This window comes from Pygocentrus nattereri, chromosome 17, assembly GCF_015220715.1.
Source record: "Pygocentrus nattereri isolate fPygNat1 chromosome 17, fPygNat1.pri, whole genome shotgun sequence".
Classification (NCBI taxonomy): domain Eukaryota; kingdom Metazoa; phylum Chordata; class Actinopteri; order Characiformes; family Serrasalmidae; genus Pygocentrus; species Pygocentrus nattereri.
In genome coordinates this window covers 18358637-18379736 of record NC_051227.1, presented here as the reverse complement: position 1 = coordinate 18379736, position 21100 = coordinate 18358637, and the positions used below count along the sequence as shown (strand labels likewise).

The 21100-nt window shown below is 39.1% G+C and overlaps 1 protein-coding gene across 1 annotated transcript in view; it reads right to left on the bottom strand.

The window, feature by feature from the left end:
- Positions 1–21100, bottom strand: part of nphs1 (NPHS1 adhesion molecule, nephrin) — a 194062-nt gene that overhangs the window by 160462 nt on the left and 12500 nt on the right. Inside the window, exons 2-3 of the mRNA XM_017722688.2 lie at positions 20289–20380; positions 3307–3501 (exon numbers count right to left, since the gene is read on the bottom strand). Of these exons, the coding sequence (XP_017578177.2) occupies positions 3307–3501; positions 20289–20352 (259 nt within the window). The 5' untranslated portion in view covers positions 20353–20380. The remainder of the gene's footprint in view (positions 1–3306; positions 3502–20288; positions 20381–21100) is intronic.

Sequence of the window (21100 nt, the reverse complement as noted above, 5' to 3'; positions counted from 1 at the left end):
TTCAGTTATGGGCTCAGAGACTCTGTAATAAGACTCATACACAGCAAATGTTTGAAATCCTCTGGTCAAAGTAGATATTTTGTTGATTTTCAAAGTGGAAATAAGTGAACACATCCTGCACAGCAATTTAAATGTGGAATTTGTCTACGAATTTGATTTGATGCAAAATTAGTATTTATTTCCTTAGGAACATTTTGGAAAAAAAATAAACATAAAATATAAAATATGGGATGGCATTAGGAGTGGGAATCTTTAGGCACCTCACGATTCGATTCTATTATGATTCAGAGGGCTGAGATGCGATTATAAAACGATTATTGATGCGTCTTCTTTTTCTATACAGGATTTCTGTTTTCTCACTGTGTCAGGACTTGGGAGTTTTAAAGCAAAGTATTTGTAATGATCTATAATGAATATACTTCCAATATCTTTGATTAATAAATCAAATGGAAGTGATGTGGCAAGTGAACTGGAAGACTCATTCATTGCTTTTGCTTGGAGCGCATGAGACGCTGCTGCTGCTCATCTGTGATAAATTGCGCAGTTACAGTGAAATAAGACCCAATGGCGATGGATGTCCACACAGCCCATGTTACAGCTGTCCTGCCCATTTTCTTTAGTGATTTTATAGCTTAAGTTTTGGTCTCATTGTAGAGAGTGGGGGGATCGCTGTGTTAGTAAAATATCTTCGAAACAGGACGTGCGCAACATAGAGCGAAAGCCCTGTTTCACCATGACTGAGACTCAGACTGCAGGTCACCTAGCAACGATGCGTTATTCTCATTCATAAGCAGCACAGTTTACTGGCAAGTTAAATCTGCAACGACAGACTGTCAAATGCTAAAAAGTTGCGAAGATAAAGTCGCTTCTCTTTCAAATTTTCCCGTTCCACGGGAAATGGTGCCGAATTTACATTCGATGCCTCAGTCAGAATTTAAGGTGGAATGTGAAAATTCGAAAAAGGAGCTGGAGCAACTTCAAGAAGCGACTTCAGGCTCATAAATCAGTCTAACGCTGAGAGACATTCTACAAGAAACGGATCTACTTTAGATGGAGATGGGAGGAAAGCCACTATAGCTGAGCTAAAGCTTAAAACAGCGCAAAGTAAGTCTGTGTTTACGTTTATATTTTTAACCTAACTTATACTAGGACATCAGCACATACTGGACATAAATGTTGCAGCTGCCAAGGTGGTCTGACTTTGTTGAAAGCAAATGACAAAATAGCTCTTCTTAGCATTTGGGTTTTCCAGTTGTGTTTTTGTTATGTGCACTTTACAGGCTGTCCAGGCGCTGCACTTCTGCACTTCCAGCTTCCGCCCTTTGGCGTTCCGTCAACATTACTTTAGAAAGTAATCTGACGTTTGTGAATCGATTCACATCTGCATCACGATGCATTTTTTCCTGCACCCCTAGATGGCATGGTGGCACAATGGCATAATAGGTAGCACTGTCACCTCACAGCAAGAAAGGCTTGGGTTCAGTTCCCCAGCTGGGTGACCAGAGCCCTTTCTGTGTGGAGTCTGTATGTTCTCCCTGTGACTGTGTGGGTTTCCTCCCACAGACCAAAGACATGCAGTCAGGGCAACTACATATGCTAGACTAGACCTAGACCCATAGGTGTGGGTGTATATGTCTGTCTGCCCTGTGATGGACTGGCGATCCATCCAGGTTGTTTCCTGCATTCTGTGCATTGACCGCTGGAATAGACTCCAGCACACAACTATGTGACCCAGGAGGATAAGCGGTTCAGTTATGTGCCATAACTTTTTTTTTAGAACTTTTCCCCATTTTTTCAGTGTGTAAAACTCAAATAAATTGTATGGTATAATGTGTGGTATAATGTATGGTAATTGTATGGTATAATGTGCAGAAGTGTGCTCTCCGTAGAACTAATTTTCACTTAGTAAACCTGTATTGATTTGCTAATCTGAATTCAAAAAGCAGTCTAGGCTGAAACACATAACTTCAAAGAGAATGGGCGGAGATAAACTGCAATTGAATGAACAGGCTGATGTAGAAGTATATATGTTAATGTGTGTTTTATAACATCACAAACACAGTGAATTCAGAACAGGCTGTTTTTGCAGATTCATTTTCATATCCTGCCTGGGGAGTGACTCAATGTTTTGAAACTCCTTTATGTGTTTCATCAAACAGTTGTATTAAAAAATAATGAGGGAAAGTTTTTTCTCCATGATATGGGACCTTTAAACTTAAGTCAATTGAAAACTCTAGGTGCAAATGCCCTGTGCCATCATGGGGAGTTAAGTGTAGCACAATATAGCTGCTTTGCTCTGTAATGAACAGGAATGCTCGCCCGGGCCTTTTTTCAGCCTTTCAGGTTTTAATTGCAGACGGCTTTTTATAGGTGCTAGTCCGCCCCGCCTGCTACATGCACTACCAGTATTCAGTGGTGCGAGCCACCAAGCAACAAACTCAATTTCCCCCTTATTTACTCCTAATGGCCGATAAGGATAGGCATGATTCAGAGCTGTTTTTGTGTAGGCGCTCGGCTCAGAAAAAAGAACTGCTCATTTCTCAAACCAGTCCCCAGTGCTTAAATTAGAACCTCCTTTGTTAGCGTTGCGCTAAGCTGTTTTCGGGGGAACAATGCTTATGGGATGCCATGGTTCCAGTGGTTACATAAAAAGTATAGATGACTCAAGTGCATGCTTAAATTAAAATATTACTAAAATATTCATTACGGCCTATCAGGTTCTATAATAATTAACGTAAACCGTGAGAACTGCTATGACTAAGCAGTCACATGAATGCACCATGCCACTCAGGGGCAAATGCACGGATGCATCATGGAGGTGGCAATTCAATTGTATTAATTTTGCCAAGGTAGAACTTTATATTATTATAAGAGAAATATTATTACTATTTAATAAAAGACTCAAATGTTCAGATTAAAAAAAATATGCCTGTGTATTGTTTGGATTGTTTGCTACACTGAAAACAGTTCCACCAGTCAAATTTGTACATTCAGTTTATTTAAAAAAAACACAAATGAATGAATGAATTGATTAATTAATTAATTAACAATGTATCAAGATAAATATCAAAATCTAATTTACTCAAGTTGTGGTAAAATCTGAGATTTCATGATGCAAAGAATAGTTTCATAAAGAAACACAATCACAGATTAAAACACCTGCACCACAGTAATATGCATTTTAAGTCAACTTCTGCCCTTTTTCACATTTTTTTCTATGCATTGTGTATTTTGTGTATATTTTTTTCATGTAATATTTCACACAATTACCATAGTTAATTCTCTTACTCCCTTCCTGGTTCTCACCTCTATTCTCCTCGCCGGTCATGCTGTAGCGTGGGTAGCCAGGCAGTGACCTCTGTGGCCCAAGCAGCAGACCGTCCTTTACCCACTGGACAGCCCCCGAGGCCCTGAGCACTTCACACTTCAGCAGAGCCGTGGCCCCTGCCCGTACAGTCAGGTTACGAGGCTCTGTTCGGAACGCCTGCTGCCCACTCACACCTGCAAAGCCAGAGATCCCATAAGTAAATCTAATGTACGGTAATGTATGGTTTTCAAATTTCTCCTTGTTTCCACACTCACTGTCCATTTTATCAGCTCCATGTTTGATATATGTTTACTTTCCAGTTCTACAATCACAGACTGTAGTCCATCTGTTTCTCTGCACACTTTGTTTCACTCTGTTCTTCAGTGGTCTGTTTCACTCTGTTGTCCCATGGACCCTCACAGAGCAGGCACTATTTGGGTGGTGGATCATTCTTAGCATTGCAGTAACACTGATGTGGTAGTGTGTTAGTGTGTGTTGTGCTGGTATGAGTGGATCAGACACAGCAGTGCTGCTGGAGTTTTTCAACACCTCAGTGTCACTGCTGGACTAAGAGTAGTCCACCAACCAAAAATATCCAGCCAACAGCGTCCTGTGGGCAGCGTCCTGTGACCACTGATGAAGGACTAGAGGATGATCAACACAAATTGTGTAGAAACAGATGAGCTATTGCCTCTCACTTTACAACAAAGTAGGAGAGTCTAATAGAGTGGACAGTGAGTGGACACAGTGTTTAAAAACACAAATAAAACATTGTTTCTGAATTATCCTGTATTTCTTTCAGAGCACTTTATTAGGAACACTACACATCATAATATTCATGAAACAAGAAAATGAGGTACATCTGACTAGACTTTAACCAGTTTTGACGAACCTGTGCCCACTGCAGCCTTGGTTGACAGAAGCAGAAGCCCTATGTGATCTTTTGCTGTTGTAGCCCATCCACCTCAAGGTTCGCTGTGTTGTGCATTCTGAGATTTATTGTTTGCTCACCACAGTCATACAGAGAGGTTATGTTAGTTACTTTAGCCTTTTTAACAGGGTGAGCAAATGTGGCCTTTCTCTTTTGACCTCCATGGCATTTCTGCCTGCAGAACTGCCACTTTCTGGATGTTTTTCTTTATTGCACCATTCTGCATAAACTCGAGATTGTGTGTGAAAATCTCAGGACATCAACAACTATAGAAGCACTCACATCAGTCTGTCTGGCACCAACAATCACGCCACATTTTCCCATTCTGATGGTTGGAATGAACAAACTGCTGTCCTGTATCTGCATGCATTTATGCACTGCACTGCTGCCATACAGTTGGCTGTTTGGATAACTGCATGGAAGAGTAGATATATAGTTGTACCTTAAAAAGTCCTCTGTGAGTGTATATCATTTAGAAAGTCCCCCTTGTGAAATGTAAAAAAAAAAAGAGCTGATATTCATTTTTACACACACAAATTTAGAGATACAGTTTAATGTCCAGTAATGGTTGTTTGTAGTAAGTGTAGTAACATTATTTTTTGATTAGTATAATAAACTTATGCATTAAAAAACACATCATTCAAAGCTATTGCTTATTTTGTTAAAGTTGAGCCTCATGTTTATTAAGCAGTGTCAGTAGATGATGTCCTATGATAAATGTTGTTTTTAGTGATTTCAGTGGGTTTTACTGGTCAGTATAGTGGACACTGGCATTAGGCACATGAAATCTGAAAAAATTACCATGTATATCATCAGAATAACAGACACAGACTAAAACTAAAGTAAACAGAAGCATTATTTCTGTCTCACTACTTAGATAGCATATAGGTGTAATATTACATATAAATGTAAGTGATATGTAATCTTATGTAGCGTTTTCAGGTTTTTTTTTTTCATACGGAGCCCCGCTGGTGACATCCTGTATGAATAATAAAAAAAAAAAAGTCCATGACTTAGTAAGGCATGGGAATAAGATGCTTAAGTTGCAGCCACAACTTAGTAAAGCATGTGAATGAGATCCTAATACATTGCCATGACTTAGTACACCATGATCATGTCCCCACGCCTTACATAGTCATAGCCACAATGTAATCATCTCATTCCCACGCCTTATTAAGTCATGGTCACGCATTAGGGTCTCATTTCCACACGTTAATGAATTATTTTTAATTATACAGGATACCATCATCAGGGCTCCAGAGGTTCATCACTGTCCTTAACTGTTTCAACTGTTCACTCTGGATGTAGGAATGTAAATCAGTGTATTTGTGTCAGGAAGATCTTTGCTCAGTATTATAATCTAAAAATGACTAGGAACATTATTTTGCATTTTAGGAGCATTCCGGAAGATGTCCAGATAGTTTCAAGTGTACTTTTTCATGCAAATATACATCTAGTAAACAAAGAAAAAGTTCACTGTTTGCTTTGTATCTTATATTCATAATGATGTATGTTCATTAAAAAAAAAAAAAAACTTTCAAAATTCAAGCATATAAATTCAGGGATGGCTTAGGCCTCTTAGTTCCAATTAAGGGAAATCTTAATGCTTCAGCATCATAAGAAATATTTTGGACAGTTGTCTGCTTCCAACTTTGTGGGAAAAGTTCAGGGAAGAACCTTTTCAGTTCCAGCATGACTGAGTTCTAGGGCACAAAGCAAGGTCCATAAAGGCTTGACTGGGTGAGTTTGGTGTGTAAGAGCTTGACTTTGGGATGAACTAGAACAGAGATTGCAAGCCAGACCCTCTTCCGGATAAAAGATCAAAAATTCCCACAGACACTCCAACATTTTGTAGAAGGCTTCGCAGAGGAATGGAAGCTGTTAGAGCTGCAAAGGCAACACCAACTCCATATTAATGCCGAAGGATTTCGAATGGGATGCCATAAAAGCTCCTGTAGGTGTAATGTGTAAGTGTCTCAATACTTTTGTCCATACTGAGGAGGTTACTATAAAATAATGTGTTTTTGAGAAGTTTTGCCTTATTCTATTGCGATTAAGTTTAGCTGTGATTGATGGCAGAAATGATGCAATAATGCAGGTATATATAACCGTATAAGTCCACACTATTATTGTATTTTCACAACATTTAGGTTAAAGGTCACAGTGTTAATCTCAAATATAGTTCCTCTCATATACTTTTCATAAATCAACCACACTATTTGCTGCTCCTTCATTCTCCAGATACAATTTGGTTGTTGTTTCATTCTCAGCACTGCAGAGACACTGATATGGAAGTGTGTGTGGTGCTGGTATGAGTGTATCAGACACAGTGGAGTGTGGCTAGCACAAACTGTGCATCACCAATGGAGTACAGTCTCTAACTGTACACATGGTAGAGGTACATTAAGGGATTTCTAATATGATGGTCAGTGGTTATGCCTTGGAAAGGGCAAGAAGAAAGTAAAATCCTTTCATGTCATTTCTTTACATCGATTCAATCAACACCGATGCCATTCTTTACACATTTAAATATGCCTTTAGCTCATTAAATAATGGTATTAATTAATATTATCATATGTGGTGAGCCAAACACTGAACAGAAGCAAATGTAATTCTGCCCACAATAGAGTGAAAGCCACTTTGCAGTTTGAGGACCCAAGTTAGCATTGCTATCCCTCATCCTAGTGTATGTTTTATTGATAGCAGATTGGAAGCAATTCAGCCCCGCAAATGAGTCAATAAAGTAATTACTGTGAATTAAATCTCTCCTCAGCAGGGAAGAGAAGGCAGAGAGCAAGAGGTGGGGAATAAAGTATGATGGGACCTCACCCTCCCTTTGCTGTTTTTCTTCTCAGTCAATGTGCCATCAAGCTAATATTCACTCCGAAGAATGATGGCCTAGTGTTGAAGACCCCTAATTTGTCAAAAGTGGGCTGTGCCTCGCTGATTTGTCTGACGGTTCTCGACTGAAGACTGTGTAGTTCAAATGCGACACATTCCCATCATAAACATGATTTAAACCTACAGGCTGTAACACAGGAGAAAACCGTCAGGGGATCCATTAAATATTGCCGTGGACAAGAGTTCGGTAACATGTGGAGAAAAACAGCAGATCCTAAAAGAGGATGGAGATTTGCAATGGTGTAACAGTGATAGCAGTAATAATAATGCATATTAGCTGATGCTTATTGCTTATATTATTTCCACCAATTTTTATTTTAATAAAAAATGTCTATAAATTAGAGATATATCAAAGAGCGGTTTGAAGTGAAATGGTTCGTTTGAAGAGAAACTTTACAGACTCTGATTTCTCTACAGTGGTCACAAGGAACCAAGGATCCCAGTGTCCCAGTAAGTTTCTGGGATTTTAACATGGTGACTGTTAGGTTGAGAGTAAACAACTGCTCAAAACATCGAGGCAAGAAAGGCTCTGGCCATAAACTGACTAGAGTAGAGCTAGAGTATGAAGAGTAAGAAAGAGTACCACAGATGCAATTTTTACATTGAGAGTGTTGGTAGAGAAGTACAGAGAAGGTCAGAAGGAGCTACATTGTGCCTTTGTGGATCTAGAGAAGGCATATGATAGGGTACCAAGAGAGGAACTGTGGTACTGTATGAGGAAGTCAGGTGTAGCTGAAAAGTATGTTAGGGTGGTGCAGGACATGTATGAGGATAGTGAGACAGTGGTGAGGTGTGCAGTTGGAGTGACAAATGGTTTGAAGTTGAAGGTAGGGTTACATCAGGGATCAGCTTTGAGACCCTTCTTGTTTGCAATGGTGATGGAAAGGTTGACAGATGAGGTCAGGCAGGAGGCTCCATGGACCATGATGTTTGCAGATGACATTGTAATCTGTGGTGAGAGTAGAGAGCAGGTGGAAGAGAATCTGGGGAGGTGGAGGTTTGCACTGGAGAGGAGAGGAATGAAGGTCAGTAGAGACAAGATGGAATACATGTGTGTGAATGAGAGGGAGGCAGGTGGAAAGGTGGGGATGCAAGGAGTAGAGGTTGTAAAGGTGGATGACTTCAAATATCTTGGGTCAACCATCCAGAGCAATGGACAGTGTAGAAAAGAGGTGAAGAAGAGGGTGCAGGCAGGATGGAGTGGGTGGAGTCAGGTGTCAGGGCTGATGTGTGACAGAAGGATAGCAGCAAGAGTGAAAGGGAAGGTTTACAAGACAGTAGTGCGTCCTGCTATGATGTATGGTTTGGAGACTGTGGCAATGTGGCTCTGTCTAAAAGACAGGAGGCTGAGCTGGAGGTGGCGGAGATGAAGATGCTGAGATTTTCGTTGGGAGTGACAAGGATGGACAAGATTAGAAATGAGCAGATCAGAGGGACAGTGAAGGTGGAGCAGTTTGGAGATAAAGCCAGAGAGGTTGAGATGGTTTGGACATGTGTTGAGGAGGAATAGTGGATATATTCGGAAAAGAATGTTGGAGATGGAGCTGCCGGGTAGAAGGAGAAGAGGTAGACCTCAGAGAAGGTTTATGGATGTAGTGAAGGTGGACATGGAGATGGTTGGTGTAAAAGTAGAGGAGGCAGTGGATAGGGCAAGATGGAGGCAGATGATCCGCTGTGGCAACCCCTAAAGAGAGCAGCCGAAAGAAGAAGATATTGAAAATAGAAAAAAATAGAAAATATTAGAATCACACTATAAACAGTGGTAAAAATATAATAAAAAGTACAGTTATGTGCAAAGCTGAAAGAAAATTAAAGTTACATGTGCAAGTATGTAGTTGTACACCAGCATGGTGTAGCTACAGTGAGGGATTTCCGATAAAATGGCCAGGGATTATGTATTGGTCCAAACTCCCTATCAATTCCATTGATCTCAGAAGAGATTGCATACTTATACATAAATATAGGTGTCTACAGACATATAAGGCTTATTTAAAGGTAATGGCCAAACCCTGCTTTGTTTAATATATGAATATTTTGTATTAATTTTAAAAGCTAGGATGATATAACGCATATTTTGGCAACACCTGCATGGAACTCTGGGTGGTACATCTGTTGATCTGAAGGTCAGTGAACAGGTATTTGAAATCTGTGTTACTGAATGAAACAGGTGTTACAACCTGTCAATATCTATTTTATTGTAAACCAGCCAAGAGGAGTCAAATACACAGGGATAATTTCAGCCTCTTAGTGATGGACTGGATTGGTACCTTTTATTTAAAAGCAAAAACATTCAAATTCCCCTTATGGTGCACTTTCTGCCACCTTTACTGACCTTTCAATTTTTCCTGTGATTGAGTAAGGAAACCTAACACCACACTAATCCAGCAGTGCTGTGACTAAGTAACCAGAGATGATGTGAAGCAATATAATGTGCTTTCACCTTGTCCAAATGTTCTTTGACTGGAACATAATGGACAGAAGATGCATATGTCTGGATACAGTGTAAATCACGATGAAAAGGAGAAAGAATATCACTCATATATCAGGTTTTATTAGTGGTAGGGGTGGCAGAAAGATTTGGCAGGGTGGCAATGTGAATGTGCCAACTTGGTAGGGGATGGGGGAAGGAGAGGGGTTGGATAGTTGTTTTGCAGATCGATGACAGCGAAACAACTCGAGTCTTAAAGGTGCAAACACTTGGTGGAAGCTAATGACATGGCAGAAATTTTGGGGTGGTATCTGGGGTTGCAAATGAGATTTCAGTGGAGGCCCTGGCCTCCCGCTGTTGTCAGAAGTAATCCTGATATCTCCAAAATGGTAACTTTACAGGAGAAGGAAAAAACATACTTTACTTTTAATGGCACCAGACATCATTTTGGGCCATTTCTTTTGGGAAACAGAAAAAGAACAACAGACATTCTCAGATTATGTCAAAAACTGAAAAACCAACAAAAATTGAGATGCAAGGTTTTGTTCCGACAACAGTGATATTCATATTCAATATTATGGGCACTACAGCTTCCGTACCGTTGCTGTTGCTATATCAAACCCCCTATCTACTCATTTGCATTATTATTTTTTCTATTATCTAGTTTTTGTGACATTTTTACAATGAACTGGCAGTGAAAGGATGCTGTTGGTGTTTTCTGTGGATAGAATTTTTATATTGATGCCATTTTCCTCAGTCCGATTGAGTTATGTCGGATTATCTTTGGCCTACTCCTAGCTCCCACCAAAACTCTGAGCAACGATGTTATGTAGGTTTTTCTAAAGGTGTTAACTGTGCTAATGAAGGTTTATCACATTGTTGTTTATAGTGTAGATAGCTGCTGCTTCACACTTGCTATAGCCACCTGTTTCAGTATGCTACCTTAATCCATTACCCTCATTTACAAAAGTATGATCACTAATAACCCCCTTAACATTAGGAATAAATGATACATTGGCTTTGTGTTACTTTACTTAGCCCCCACATCATGGCTAACAATGTTCCCCCACAATTGTACCCTATAGGCATGACATAGAACAAGGCACATGATAAATTTCAACAGTGTCTGAAAATATTACTGTGCGGACTCATAACAAGACCTTGTGTGACCTCTGTTTCAGAAGCATGGGCCAGTTAGCTAGCTAGTTACAGGTTACAGACATAACGTTAATGCTGAGTGTTCAAATATGAACACTATATGTTTGCAATCTACACTCTCAGAAAAGCAGTATGAAACTGTCACTGGGGTGGGAACCTCAAGGGTACATCTCAGTACCTTTAGTCAGGGAACATAACTATCATAATCCACTGAAATGATTTTTTCTAAGATGAACTGACTCCACACACCCCGTCTCATCTCCAGGCTTTACTTTATTGTTCTGTTTCAAAACATTTGGTTATGGAAAATTATAAATATGTACTTTTCCACTGGGAAAAACCTATTTAAGGTCCACAGTTGGACCTTAAAACCACTGCTGTACCTTTGAGGGAACATTTACATTGCTTGTAACTTGATGAATGAAAAATGCACAAACATGTAGGGATAAACCATATTGATTGGTGGTTTTGCTCACCACTGCCACTGAAGTCGGGTTGTTTATGTTGCCTGGGAGATACCACTGTCAATCACTTTGTGTTTCAACATACCATCATACTTATGAGCAGCAGCTCAGAATTGTTGGAGCATTTATCCTCCATTCTGTAGCACTTCTTTGCATAACTCCTGAAAAGAACTTTGGTAAATGCTTGTTCTGTGGCATATCTTCACTACTAAAACAAACATATGGAATCGTGTTGACCGAAGCTTTAACATTTTTTACACTAGCTCTCCTTTCCATTATGTGAACACACACACATTTTCTAAGCCACTTCTCCCACAGGGTCCCTTAGCCTTATACATTATGTGAACAAACCAACCAAAATGAGCCAACATTACTTGACATCAAACTTAATTATACAGACCACTTAAACCTAGGTGAGCCAACATGCATGTCCTCATTCCCATACTTACATAATAAAAAAGTTTCATAATGCTAAAGAATAACAGTAACAGTTATAATTTATGGTGCATTTATTAAACCCAAAGGAATTACTGCACATTCTTCCTGAACAGTAAGCCTTAAGAATGATATTTTAAAAGCCTTGGCTTCAAGTCATTAACATACATTAAAAATGGTTTTCCTTCTCCTGTGTAGTTATTATTTTTTGCAGATTGTATGTTTTGTTGCAACACTGACAACAAACTTAAATGGTCAGCATCCTCAGTGGGGTTATATCTACACTCCAAACATTTTAAAATAAATTTTATTCAAAACAGTTTGTATTATTATTATTATTTTATCAATGTTTGCTGCACACTGAGAAAAGGTTAACATTTATCTACAACTTGACTTTAATCTAAAGGAAGCTTTTGTCGCTAGAAATCCAACTTAGCTTTTAATCAAAAGCTGATGGTCTCATACCAAAATTATCTATTGTTGGTAATGCCAAAAAGAACACTACAGACACTAGAGAGCTCATTGAAGCCAGTGATAAAATGGTAGTTTTGTTGGAAACAGTCAAAAGAGTGTGTGACGTTGTCAGTTAAACATGTCATGTTAATAAACACAGTGCTAGTTAGCTGTCATTAGTGACACATCATTTTAAAATTCTTAGTAACTTTGGCCCACTGGTGGGTGCTGACCACTTAAGGGGTTCTTGATGTCATGTAGCATAGGTAATGTCAGGTTCTTGTGAATTCTCATGTAACCATGAGCCTAAATGGTAACAAAAATGACATGAGAGTCTGTCTGTGTCAGTTGTGACCACACTAGCCTGAAACCTCTAGACAAGCTAGCTAACCTTAGCTAGGTGCTATTTCTCTGTGTCAGCTAATGTGGCTAGAATTTCCATTCATGTGAAATGTAATTTTGTAGCAAATTTACTCGTAAAAGTTAATGACATTTTGCTCTTTTCAGCTTTCCAAATGGAAGAGGCACACTGAATTGGAATTCATAAAGACTTATAACATTGTTAATAATCATATTCATACATTTAGTCTATTTCATGAGATTGTTCTGAAGCATTTAGGCCAAAACACATGTGAAGAACACATCCTTATACTATCATTTTGAACACACTGTCTGTGTTAATGGAGTTAGCAAACTGCTTGTGCTAAAAAAAATCACATGTGCTGTTTCAGCACATCTGTTTTAGGAACGTAGAGAGGCGATTGCTGAAAACTGCAATAGCCAGTTGCCTCTTTTGGTGACCCTCTGAAAAACTAAGAAAACTTTCTAAGAAAACCTTAGAAACCTTCTGTTCTTTTCCATGCTAATTATTCAGGAGCTGCAGGAGGCTGCTGTGTTAGCTGTGCAAATGTGAATTTTGTACTGGAAGGTTTGACTTTTCTCAGTCTCCTTTGATCTGATGTTACTCTCAGCACTACGGCTTGAAAAACACGGCCTGAAAGATTATGATTTAGTGTAAATATGATTGTGATGTACACAGCAGGCCTGAGCGTTTAGGGACATGTACAGAGTTGAAAGCGGCTTCCGGGAGCCCGTCATATTAGAAAAACTTTTTCAAGCCCTCGACCTCCTTTAAGCCAATAACAAACTGGGGTGCGCTTGGGCATGCTCGGCTGCGCTCAAGAGTGCGGCGGCGCCTTTCACATCAAGGCTGCATCAGTCACCTCACGTCAAAACTTGAAGGGCACAATCGGACACAAGCGACAAGCCGGAAAACACATTAGCATAATGTTTACATAAATGAATACGTAAACACGGCCGTGAGATAATCAGCGTGGCACATTTAAATGTGGCGGCCCACCGCAACCCCACCACTCTTTCCCCTTGGCTGCCTGAGAGAGCGAGATAGGAGAGGAAAGACATGTCAAACACTCGGCCCAGCTCTGATTCCCAATCCCCACGTGTCGCTTTGACGTCTTATTTGAACAAGATAATGGCATGGGATTAAGTCGCGCAGAGGAATCTGACTTTCAATCTGCGAACAGGCACCATGCAAGTGCGAGTCCAGGACAGAGGAGTATTGCCCCAACACAAAATACGACATCTCATTATCCTCTCCCTATTGAGGTCCAAACATGCATCACCTCAAATGTTAATAATCACCATTGTTTGCCAGCTAAAGGACTCAACAAAGGCCACTGATTAACTTCACAGAGAATGAGTCTGTACTCAGGGCTGAGAGTGTTTTAACATATATGCATGCATCATCATATAGTTACAGGCAGTGTTGCCATTTTAAAGTGATAACTTTGCAAAGTTTTAAAGTGATAACCTTTCTGCATTTGCATGTTCTCCCTGTGTGTGCGTGGGTTTCCTCCCACAGCTCAAAGACATGCAGTCAGGTCAGTTGGACATGCCACATTACCTTAGTGTGAATGTACTGTATGTGTCTGTTTGCCCTGTGATAGACTGGCGACCTGTTGAGGGTGTTTCCTGCATTCCTCCCAAGGGCCGCTTGGATAGGCTCCAGCTCTCCCCATGACCCAGAAGGATATGTGGCTCAGATAATGTGTGCTCAGTCAGAACAGTCATGAAATAAAATAAATCTGCAGGGATATTTTTCCCCACCTCCAAAGTTCAGTATTAGAAGTTTTGGTTGAATTGAAGTTGAACAGTTTCCTCTTTGTTTAATTTGCTCATTTTCTTCATTTTTGACTATATTTTTTCTAATCTCATCGGAAATATCTTGAAAAATGAATAACTGATACTAAACAGTTGTTCTGACCAAAATGTTGGGTGGCTTTTGCACAGCTCTGCAGTTGACCAGTCAAGTCATATTTGATGTCCCGAGTCTGCTCTTAGTTTGCGCTGGAGATATAATGGAAGTCTGTGAATGACAATTAGTAACTACCAGCATATTTAAATGTTCATATACTTGCTTCAAATTACAAAAGTCATTTGTTTACATGGTTTCTGACTGTTTGACATACTATTATCTACCAAACTGGGAACACACAAATTAGCAAGTCTGTTTTCATTGTGCTTTAAGTGAGAAGATGTCATAATTTGTGTGTTTTATGTCAAATATGTCCAAACGAGCATTTTACGCCTCCACAGCTGCTTTTTACATTTTCTTTCCTCCTCAGAATATGCAGTCTCTTCGGCCAACAGTTGTCTTAAGTGACAGGATGTGCACCCCACAGGTAGATTAGAAGCCTAATTTGTGTTGTTGCCTGCAGTGTGGTCTTCCTGAAGCACAGCTACTCATAACCTGCAACTGCACGTTGAAACACGGAGCTACCTAATTAAAGTTAACTTCGCTGAGAAAAAAAAACATCTACAGACTGACATGCACATTATCATAAAAAAGGTTCTATTTTTCTCACTACTCACAGCAGCGTTAAATCAAGATTTGCCAAGCCTCAGTCCCTAACAACTGATCGGCCAAAATTAGCGAACAGCTACGCTCTTCATCTTGCACAGCAAAGGCAACAAAGTGGCACTTTGATTCCCCACTACAAACACATGGAAATGTGTTAGAGTCACAACAAATAGGCCTGTCATAACACTGCAAAAATTAACTCCATACATGTGGATCAGATGTGCCTAAAGCAGCTGTGCGTAACCCTTGTTCCTTCGGAGAAATGTTCCTCTCCGTTCTCACCTCAACAGCCATCAAGCGCATATTAGCATATGTTAGAAAAGGCTATGTGGGTGTAACATGCTTATTAGCATGATTAGCAGATCTCTACCCGGGATTTGTGTCAGACAACGAGGTTGAAATATTGATTGATCTGTCACATCTGTCATATACTTTCTGCTGTCTTATATCTTTGAGTGATTATTCACCCTTCCATGTCGTGCATCGCCTGCCCAATTTGCATAGCCTAAATACTACTGAGCATCTTGTAAAATTTGTATTATTTGCTTGCATTATTTGTGCGGCGTTTTCTCGGTTCTAAAATAGAGTTGGGCCTATTAGCAATGCAGCCTGGCACTCTCATCAGCTGGATTGTTGTAGAGAATTGACAATTAATTTCCAGGAAATGAGGGCGAGAATCTATTTCTATAGCTTTAATCTTCTTTTGTCTGAGAATCCTGCTGGTTTGCCATCACCTGGCCAAGCCTACATGCTACATAGACCTATAGGATACATACAAGTAGGTAATTTCCTTTTTAGTCAGTTAGAAATGCAGAAATCTGTGCAAACAGCTATCATGGCATTCTTTCTTTGCAGGTACCAAAGTCCATTCCTGACAAATCTAATTATGTTGTTTGTTGTAGCCTGGCAGCACGATGGCAACCTGCTTTGCGTCCCTTATGTGGCCTTCAAACTTCAATGTCTGATTGTTCTAGAGTTGATTGCAGGTGCGTAGTGGTGCATAGCTGGCGGTAAGATTGTAAGGTAACACCATGTGGAGGAAGGCGAATAGAGTGCAAGAATGAGTGTACAGCCTGGCCAGCCTCAGGAGAAAAAGACACGGCAGGCGTTGTGGGTTCACTCTGCAGCAAGCAGGTCTCAAACTCAACACACATACTGTGCTCAGATAAGCTACACACAAGTAAACAAGCGGTCAATCAAGCTGTAAACAGCTCTGACTTATTCTTTCTATTCAATCCCAGTTTGTGCCTATTATTTGCCACTGTTGTAGTGAAACGAAGCTGTTGAAAAGGCTGCATGGAAAAGCCAGCAGTTCAACATTATCCACATTCTTGGAAACTTTACTCGCTAGCACAGTTCACTTAGTTTACGCTTTGTTATAAATGCCTCACTTTTTGAACAACCTTGCTGGTGTGCAGTTGCTCTGCATTTACATTAGCAGACTAGGGAGCAATAGGAAACCAGTCATTTCTTTAGGAAGTAGGTGGCTTATAGCAGCAGATACATTCATGCACGTGTGCATCGTTAAGTTTTGTTGCAAATTTGCAGAGAAAACACTACAGTAATCTACTCTTTAAGAGGGGAAATCCAGCAATTTTGCCAAATTACTTAATTATTCAATGGTTTACATGTAAACAGAATTAACCATTAGTCGTTTGGTGTAAAATGTAAATCTAAAGAAATTTACCAAAAAATTGTTCACATTGTACATTTACATTTACATTTATAGCATTTAGCAGGCGCTTTTATCCAGAGCGACTTACAGACTTTGTCTGTCTAGAGAAAGTATCTTTGTTAGTTACCAGTAGGTTAGAGAGAAAGACGGTCCTGAGCTCAGATACTGCTAGAAACAAGTCACTGTTGATGCCCAGAGAAAAGGAACAGAGCTGAACACAGAACTCTGTGTAATACACTACACTACAATACAATACAATAAAATACAATACACTACAATACAACCCAATACACTACAATACATTAAAATACAATATATAATTGCAGCGTGATATACTGCAATCAATACTTAATTCAATGCTCATTTAAGTGCTGAGTAAAGAAACATGTCTTCAGTCTGTGTTTGAAGGTTATGAGAGACTCTGCTGTTCGGACAGCCAGTGGGAGTTCATTCCACCACCTGGGTGCCAGTACAGAGAACATTCTCAATGCTTGTCTTTCACGCGCCTTGAAGGCCCAGCTATACTCGAAGCACAAAGGGCTCGTGATACAGTTCAAGATTTCACCATTGCCATCGAGTAGGTAGGGGCTGGTCCATTTTTGGCTTTGTAGGCGAGCATCAGGGTTTTAAATCTGATGCACGCAGCTGCGGGAAGCCAGTGAAGCATAATACTAGGAATCAGCCATCCTTACATTTACATTTGCAGCATTTAGCGGACATTCTTAATCAGAGCGACTTACAAGAAGTGCTTTGTCTATCTAGTGAAAGTATCTTTGCAAGTTACCAGTAGGTTAGAGAGAAAGACAGTCCTCAGATACTGCTAGAAACAAAGTCATCATTGATACCAAGAGAAAAAGGTACAACGTTGAACACAGAACAGTGCAATACAATACAATACAATACACTAAGTCCTTATGTCTACACCTCAAATATCACGAATATATCTGCTATCCAAAATGACCCGTTAGTTTATATGTGTCCAATATGTTTTTATAAGTCTTGCCGATAATGTAAACAGTGCTAAACAAAGGAAAATATGTATAATATCTTTTCCTTATGAAGCCTTGCATGTACCAATCTGCCCTGCCCGCCTTTTGTCTTGTTTGGTTGGCGGCATTGCATCACACAGTTCAGCAACACTCAGAGCTTATGGGATATTCATCAGAGGAGTTTTGATAAATCACAGTTGCACCTTGCTGGTTAATTGTTTATAATGGTGGTGAACTGCACTGTACCAGGACACATAAGAAATAAATAAGTAAATAAATAAATGTAGAAAATACATTATGGTGAGGTTTATTTTGTCTGCCAGTGCAAGTAATAGAAATCCTGAAGTTGTGGCTAATTGTTTAGAAGCTACACACAAATAACAAAGTCTAACAACTCCACAAAATGTACTAAAACCCAGTGAAGACGACTCAAGTGTAGTAAAGAAATGCAGAGCTACATTTTTTCAAATAACGCCTCTGAGGTATTTTCCACAGAAAACTGAAGTCAAGGTAAAAAACATTTGTGAGTGAAATAAATTAGTCGCCATAAGCTACCATGCATATATTGCTCTTTGCTGTTAGCATACAGACTATCAAAAGCAATAAAAGAATGGTCTACCTCACTGTCCTACCTCATAAACTGCAGAGCAGTAGCATGATTGTTGTGGGCACAAAATAAACTGTAAACCAAAGCTGCTGCTGCTGTTAGCCATGTTGAATGGCTGTAGCTACCAGCTAGTAACAACAAAGGCATGTTAGCTTGCATGCACTAATCACAGCTGAGAATATAGTTTTGAGAGTCCTGGAGTAAAACTTTATCCTAAAAATACAGTTTAGGTCAAAACTTCATAAAAAAAAAAAGCTATCACTAAACAATGTCTCAGGTATCAAGGAATGCATGCATAACCATTCTGTGTAATAACTTAACAGGATGTAATGTTTAGAGCCATTAAATGCTTCAGACGTCTGGTTCCTGCTACAATGGTGAACAATTCTGACTTTCTGAATACTGTAGTTTGCTTCTAAACCATTTAATGATTGAGTAATTTTGTTAAATCAGTGGAGTTCCCATTTTAGGAAAACAAGTTGCTGTAAGAAACAATGTGTTCTTGGAGAAACAGGTCAAACTTCTTGCCAAGGAGGTCAAAACATTGCATTTTACAGTCATTCATTTGCAGAGCATATTGGGAAAGTGGGTACTACTGTCTCTGATGGCAGTGAATGCACCCCCCCCCCCCCCCCGCATTCTGTGTCATTTTAATCATTTTTGTAATTTGCTTTATTTGTCATCTACAATTTATGCTTATTTTTGACAAAAAATAATAAATACATTCAGACAAAACCTGTTAATGGTAGAAGTATGATGGCAAAAATCTGTAAACTTACAGTGATATAATTTCATACAAATACTGTCTTTTACTGTAATTTAACTGTATTATACCATAATAATAACAACCATTAAAATTAGTGTGAATATTTGAGAAATAAAGTTGATAAATTACAGTATATGTATGGTCTATTTACATGCACGTAACCTTTTTTTCTTTTCAAAAAAGAGCACTGACTATTATACTTTACGGTACACATTTTTATAGCATATAGTAACCAACTGTTTGTAGAAATACAGTAAAGTATCATAGTTTAATAATGCAGTAAAATAACTGTAAATAAACAGCCCTAACTGCCAATAAATTCCTGTAATACTAAGCAACAATCTAAATTATTGCCTTAAACAAATTTCCTCAGTCTTACTCTCCCTTCTCTCTGAATGTTTTCGTCCTAATAGTGTGTCATACCTATTCCAAATAGTGCCATTCAAAAACAAAAGACAAACTTAAGACCACAATTCATATTTTAAACAAAACAGACATTAATATTTGATACATTTTCTGGTTAGATGCTGGCCATGTACATGTCCATATGTGACAACAAGTATCAAAGTTTGACAGATTTTGCAGAAACATGTGTGCAGTAGTCTGTAATTATACACCTACAAGTTAGGTGGACCTTCGAAGTGACCAAAGAGTGTCAGTACAAGCCTAAATAAAGTGTTAGTGGGAGTGTAGATGGCAACATCTATAATAATAGTTTAAAATATGTTGATTTATGTAATTATTAACCTATAAACTAATGTCTACCCATTTATTTTCATGTATCATAACATAAAAAATACCTATGTGGGAGCAATTTGTACAATAAGCTTGACTTTTTATTGCTCACTGATGTGTGAAAGATTGCATATGAACATGATCAACATACATAGTCCATGTTGATAAAAACATGTGACATATCACTACAACAAAGAATAGTCCTCATAGTGTGTTTAATGCTTCTTCAACACATAATTGCTGAGTGTTATATGCATAAATGTTACTTCATAGGCACATTTGCACGCTGTACTTTTTGTTCCTTGTTGCACCGTGCTGTTCCTGGAGGAACATAATTTCATTAGACTGTGTACTTGTACATAGATGGAATGATTATAAAAGCCTCTTGACTTGACTTGAAAAAGTACATATAGAAGCCAATTTCCAAGAACCTTACTAGATTGAAGTGTTTTCTACTCAACAGAACACTACCCAGAACCTCCTATACAACACCTGAGCACAGCAGCATGAGTACATGAGCAACTGGTATGTTCTATAGAATTGTCCGCATGTCCTTACCTTGTGGTTGAGTGAAGAGCAGGAGGATAAAAGCATGAAGGATCAATGCTGACATCATGGCCATTTTGTCCAATCACAGACCAGGAACTGTCCTATACACCCACACACACCCCCACCCACCCACACACACACACAAACACACATGCACACATTGATAAAGAATGAGATGCAGCAGCTTATATTTCAAAGAAGATGTCATATATAAAACCTTGCATCTCCAAAATGGTAACTTCATAGGAAAAAAAATAATATAAATAAATAAATAAAATATTTTTCTTTTAATGTAAGTCAATGGAACCAGACATTTTCCCAAGTCATTTTGAGTTGTTCCTTTGGTCCATTCCTATATTTCCAAAACTATTCAGTCACCCATCCAAATGACTGAATTCAGGTGTTCCAATCACGTCCATGGCCACATGTGTATGAAACCAAGCACCTAGGTCTGCAGACTGCTTCTACAAACATTAGTGAAAGAATGGGTCACTCTCAGGAGCTCAGTGAATTCCAGTAAATTGGTACCATGATAGGATGCCACCTGTGCAACAAGTCTAGTTGTTAAATTTCCTCACTACTAAATATTCCACAGTCAACTGTCAGTGGTATTATAACAAAGTGGAAGCAATTGGGAACGTCAGCAACTCAGTCACGAAGTGGTCGGCCACATAAAATGACAGAGTGAGGTCAGTGGATGCTGAGTGCAGACCCCCAAACTTCATGTGGCCTTCAAATTAGCTCAAGATCAGTGTACAGAATATGAAATAGTTTTTCAAGGCTGCATTCAAGCCTTATATCACCAAGCGCAATGCAAAGCG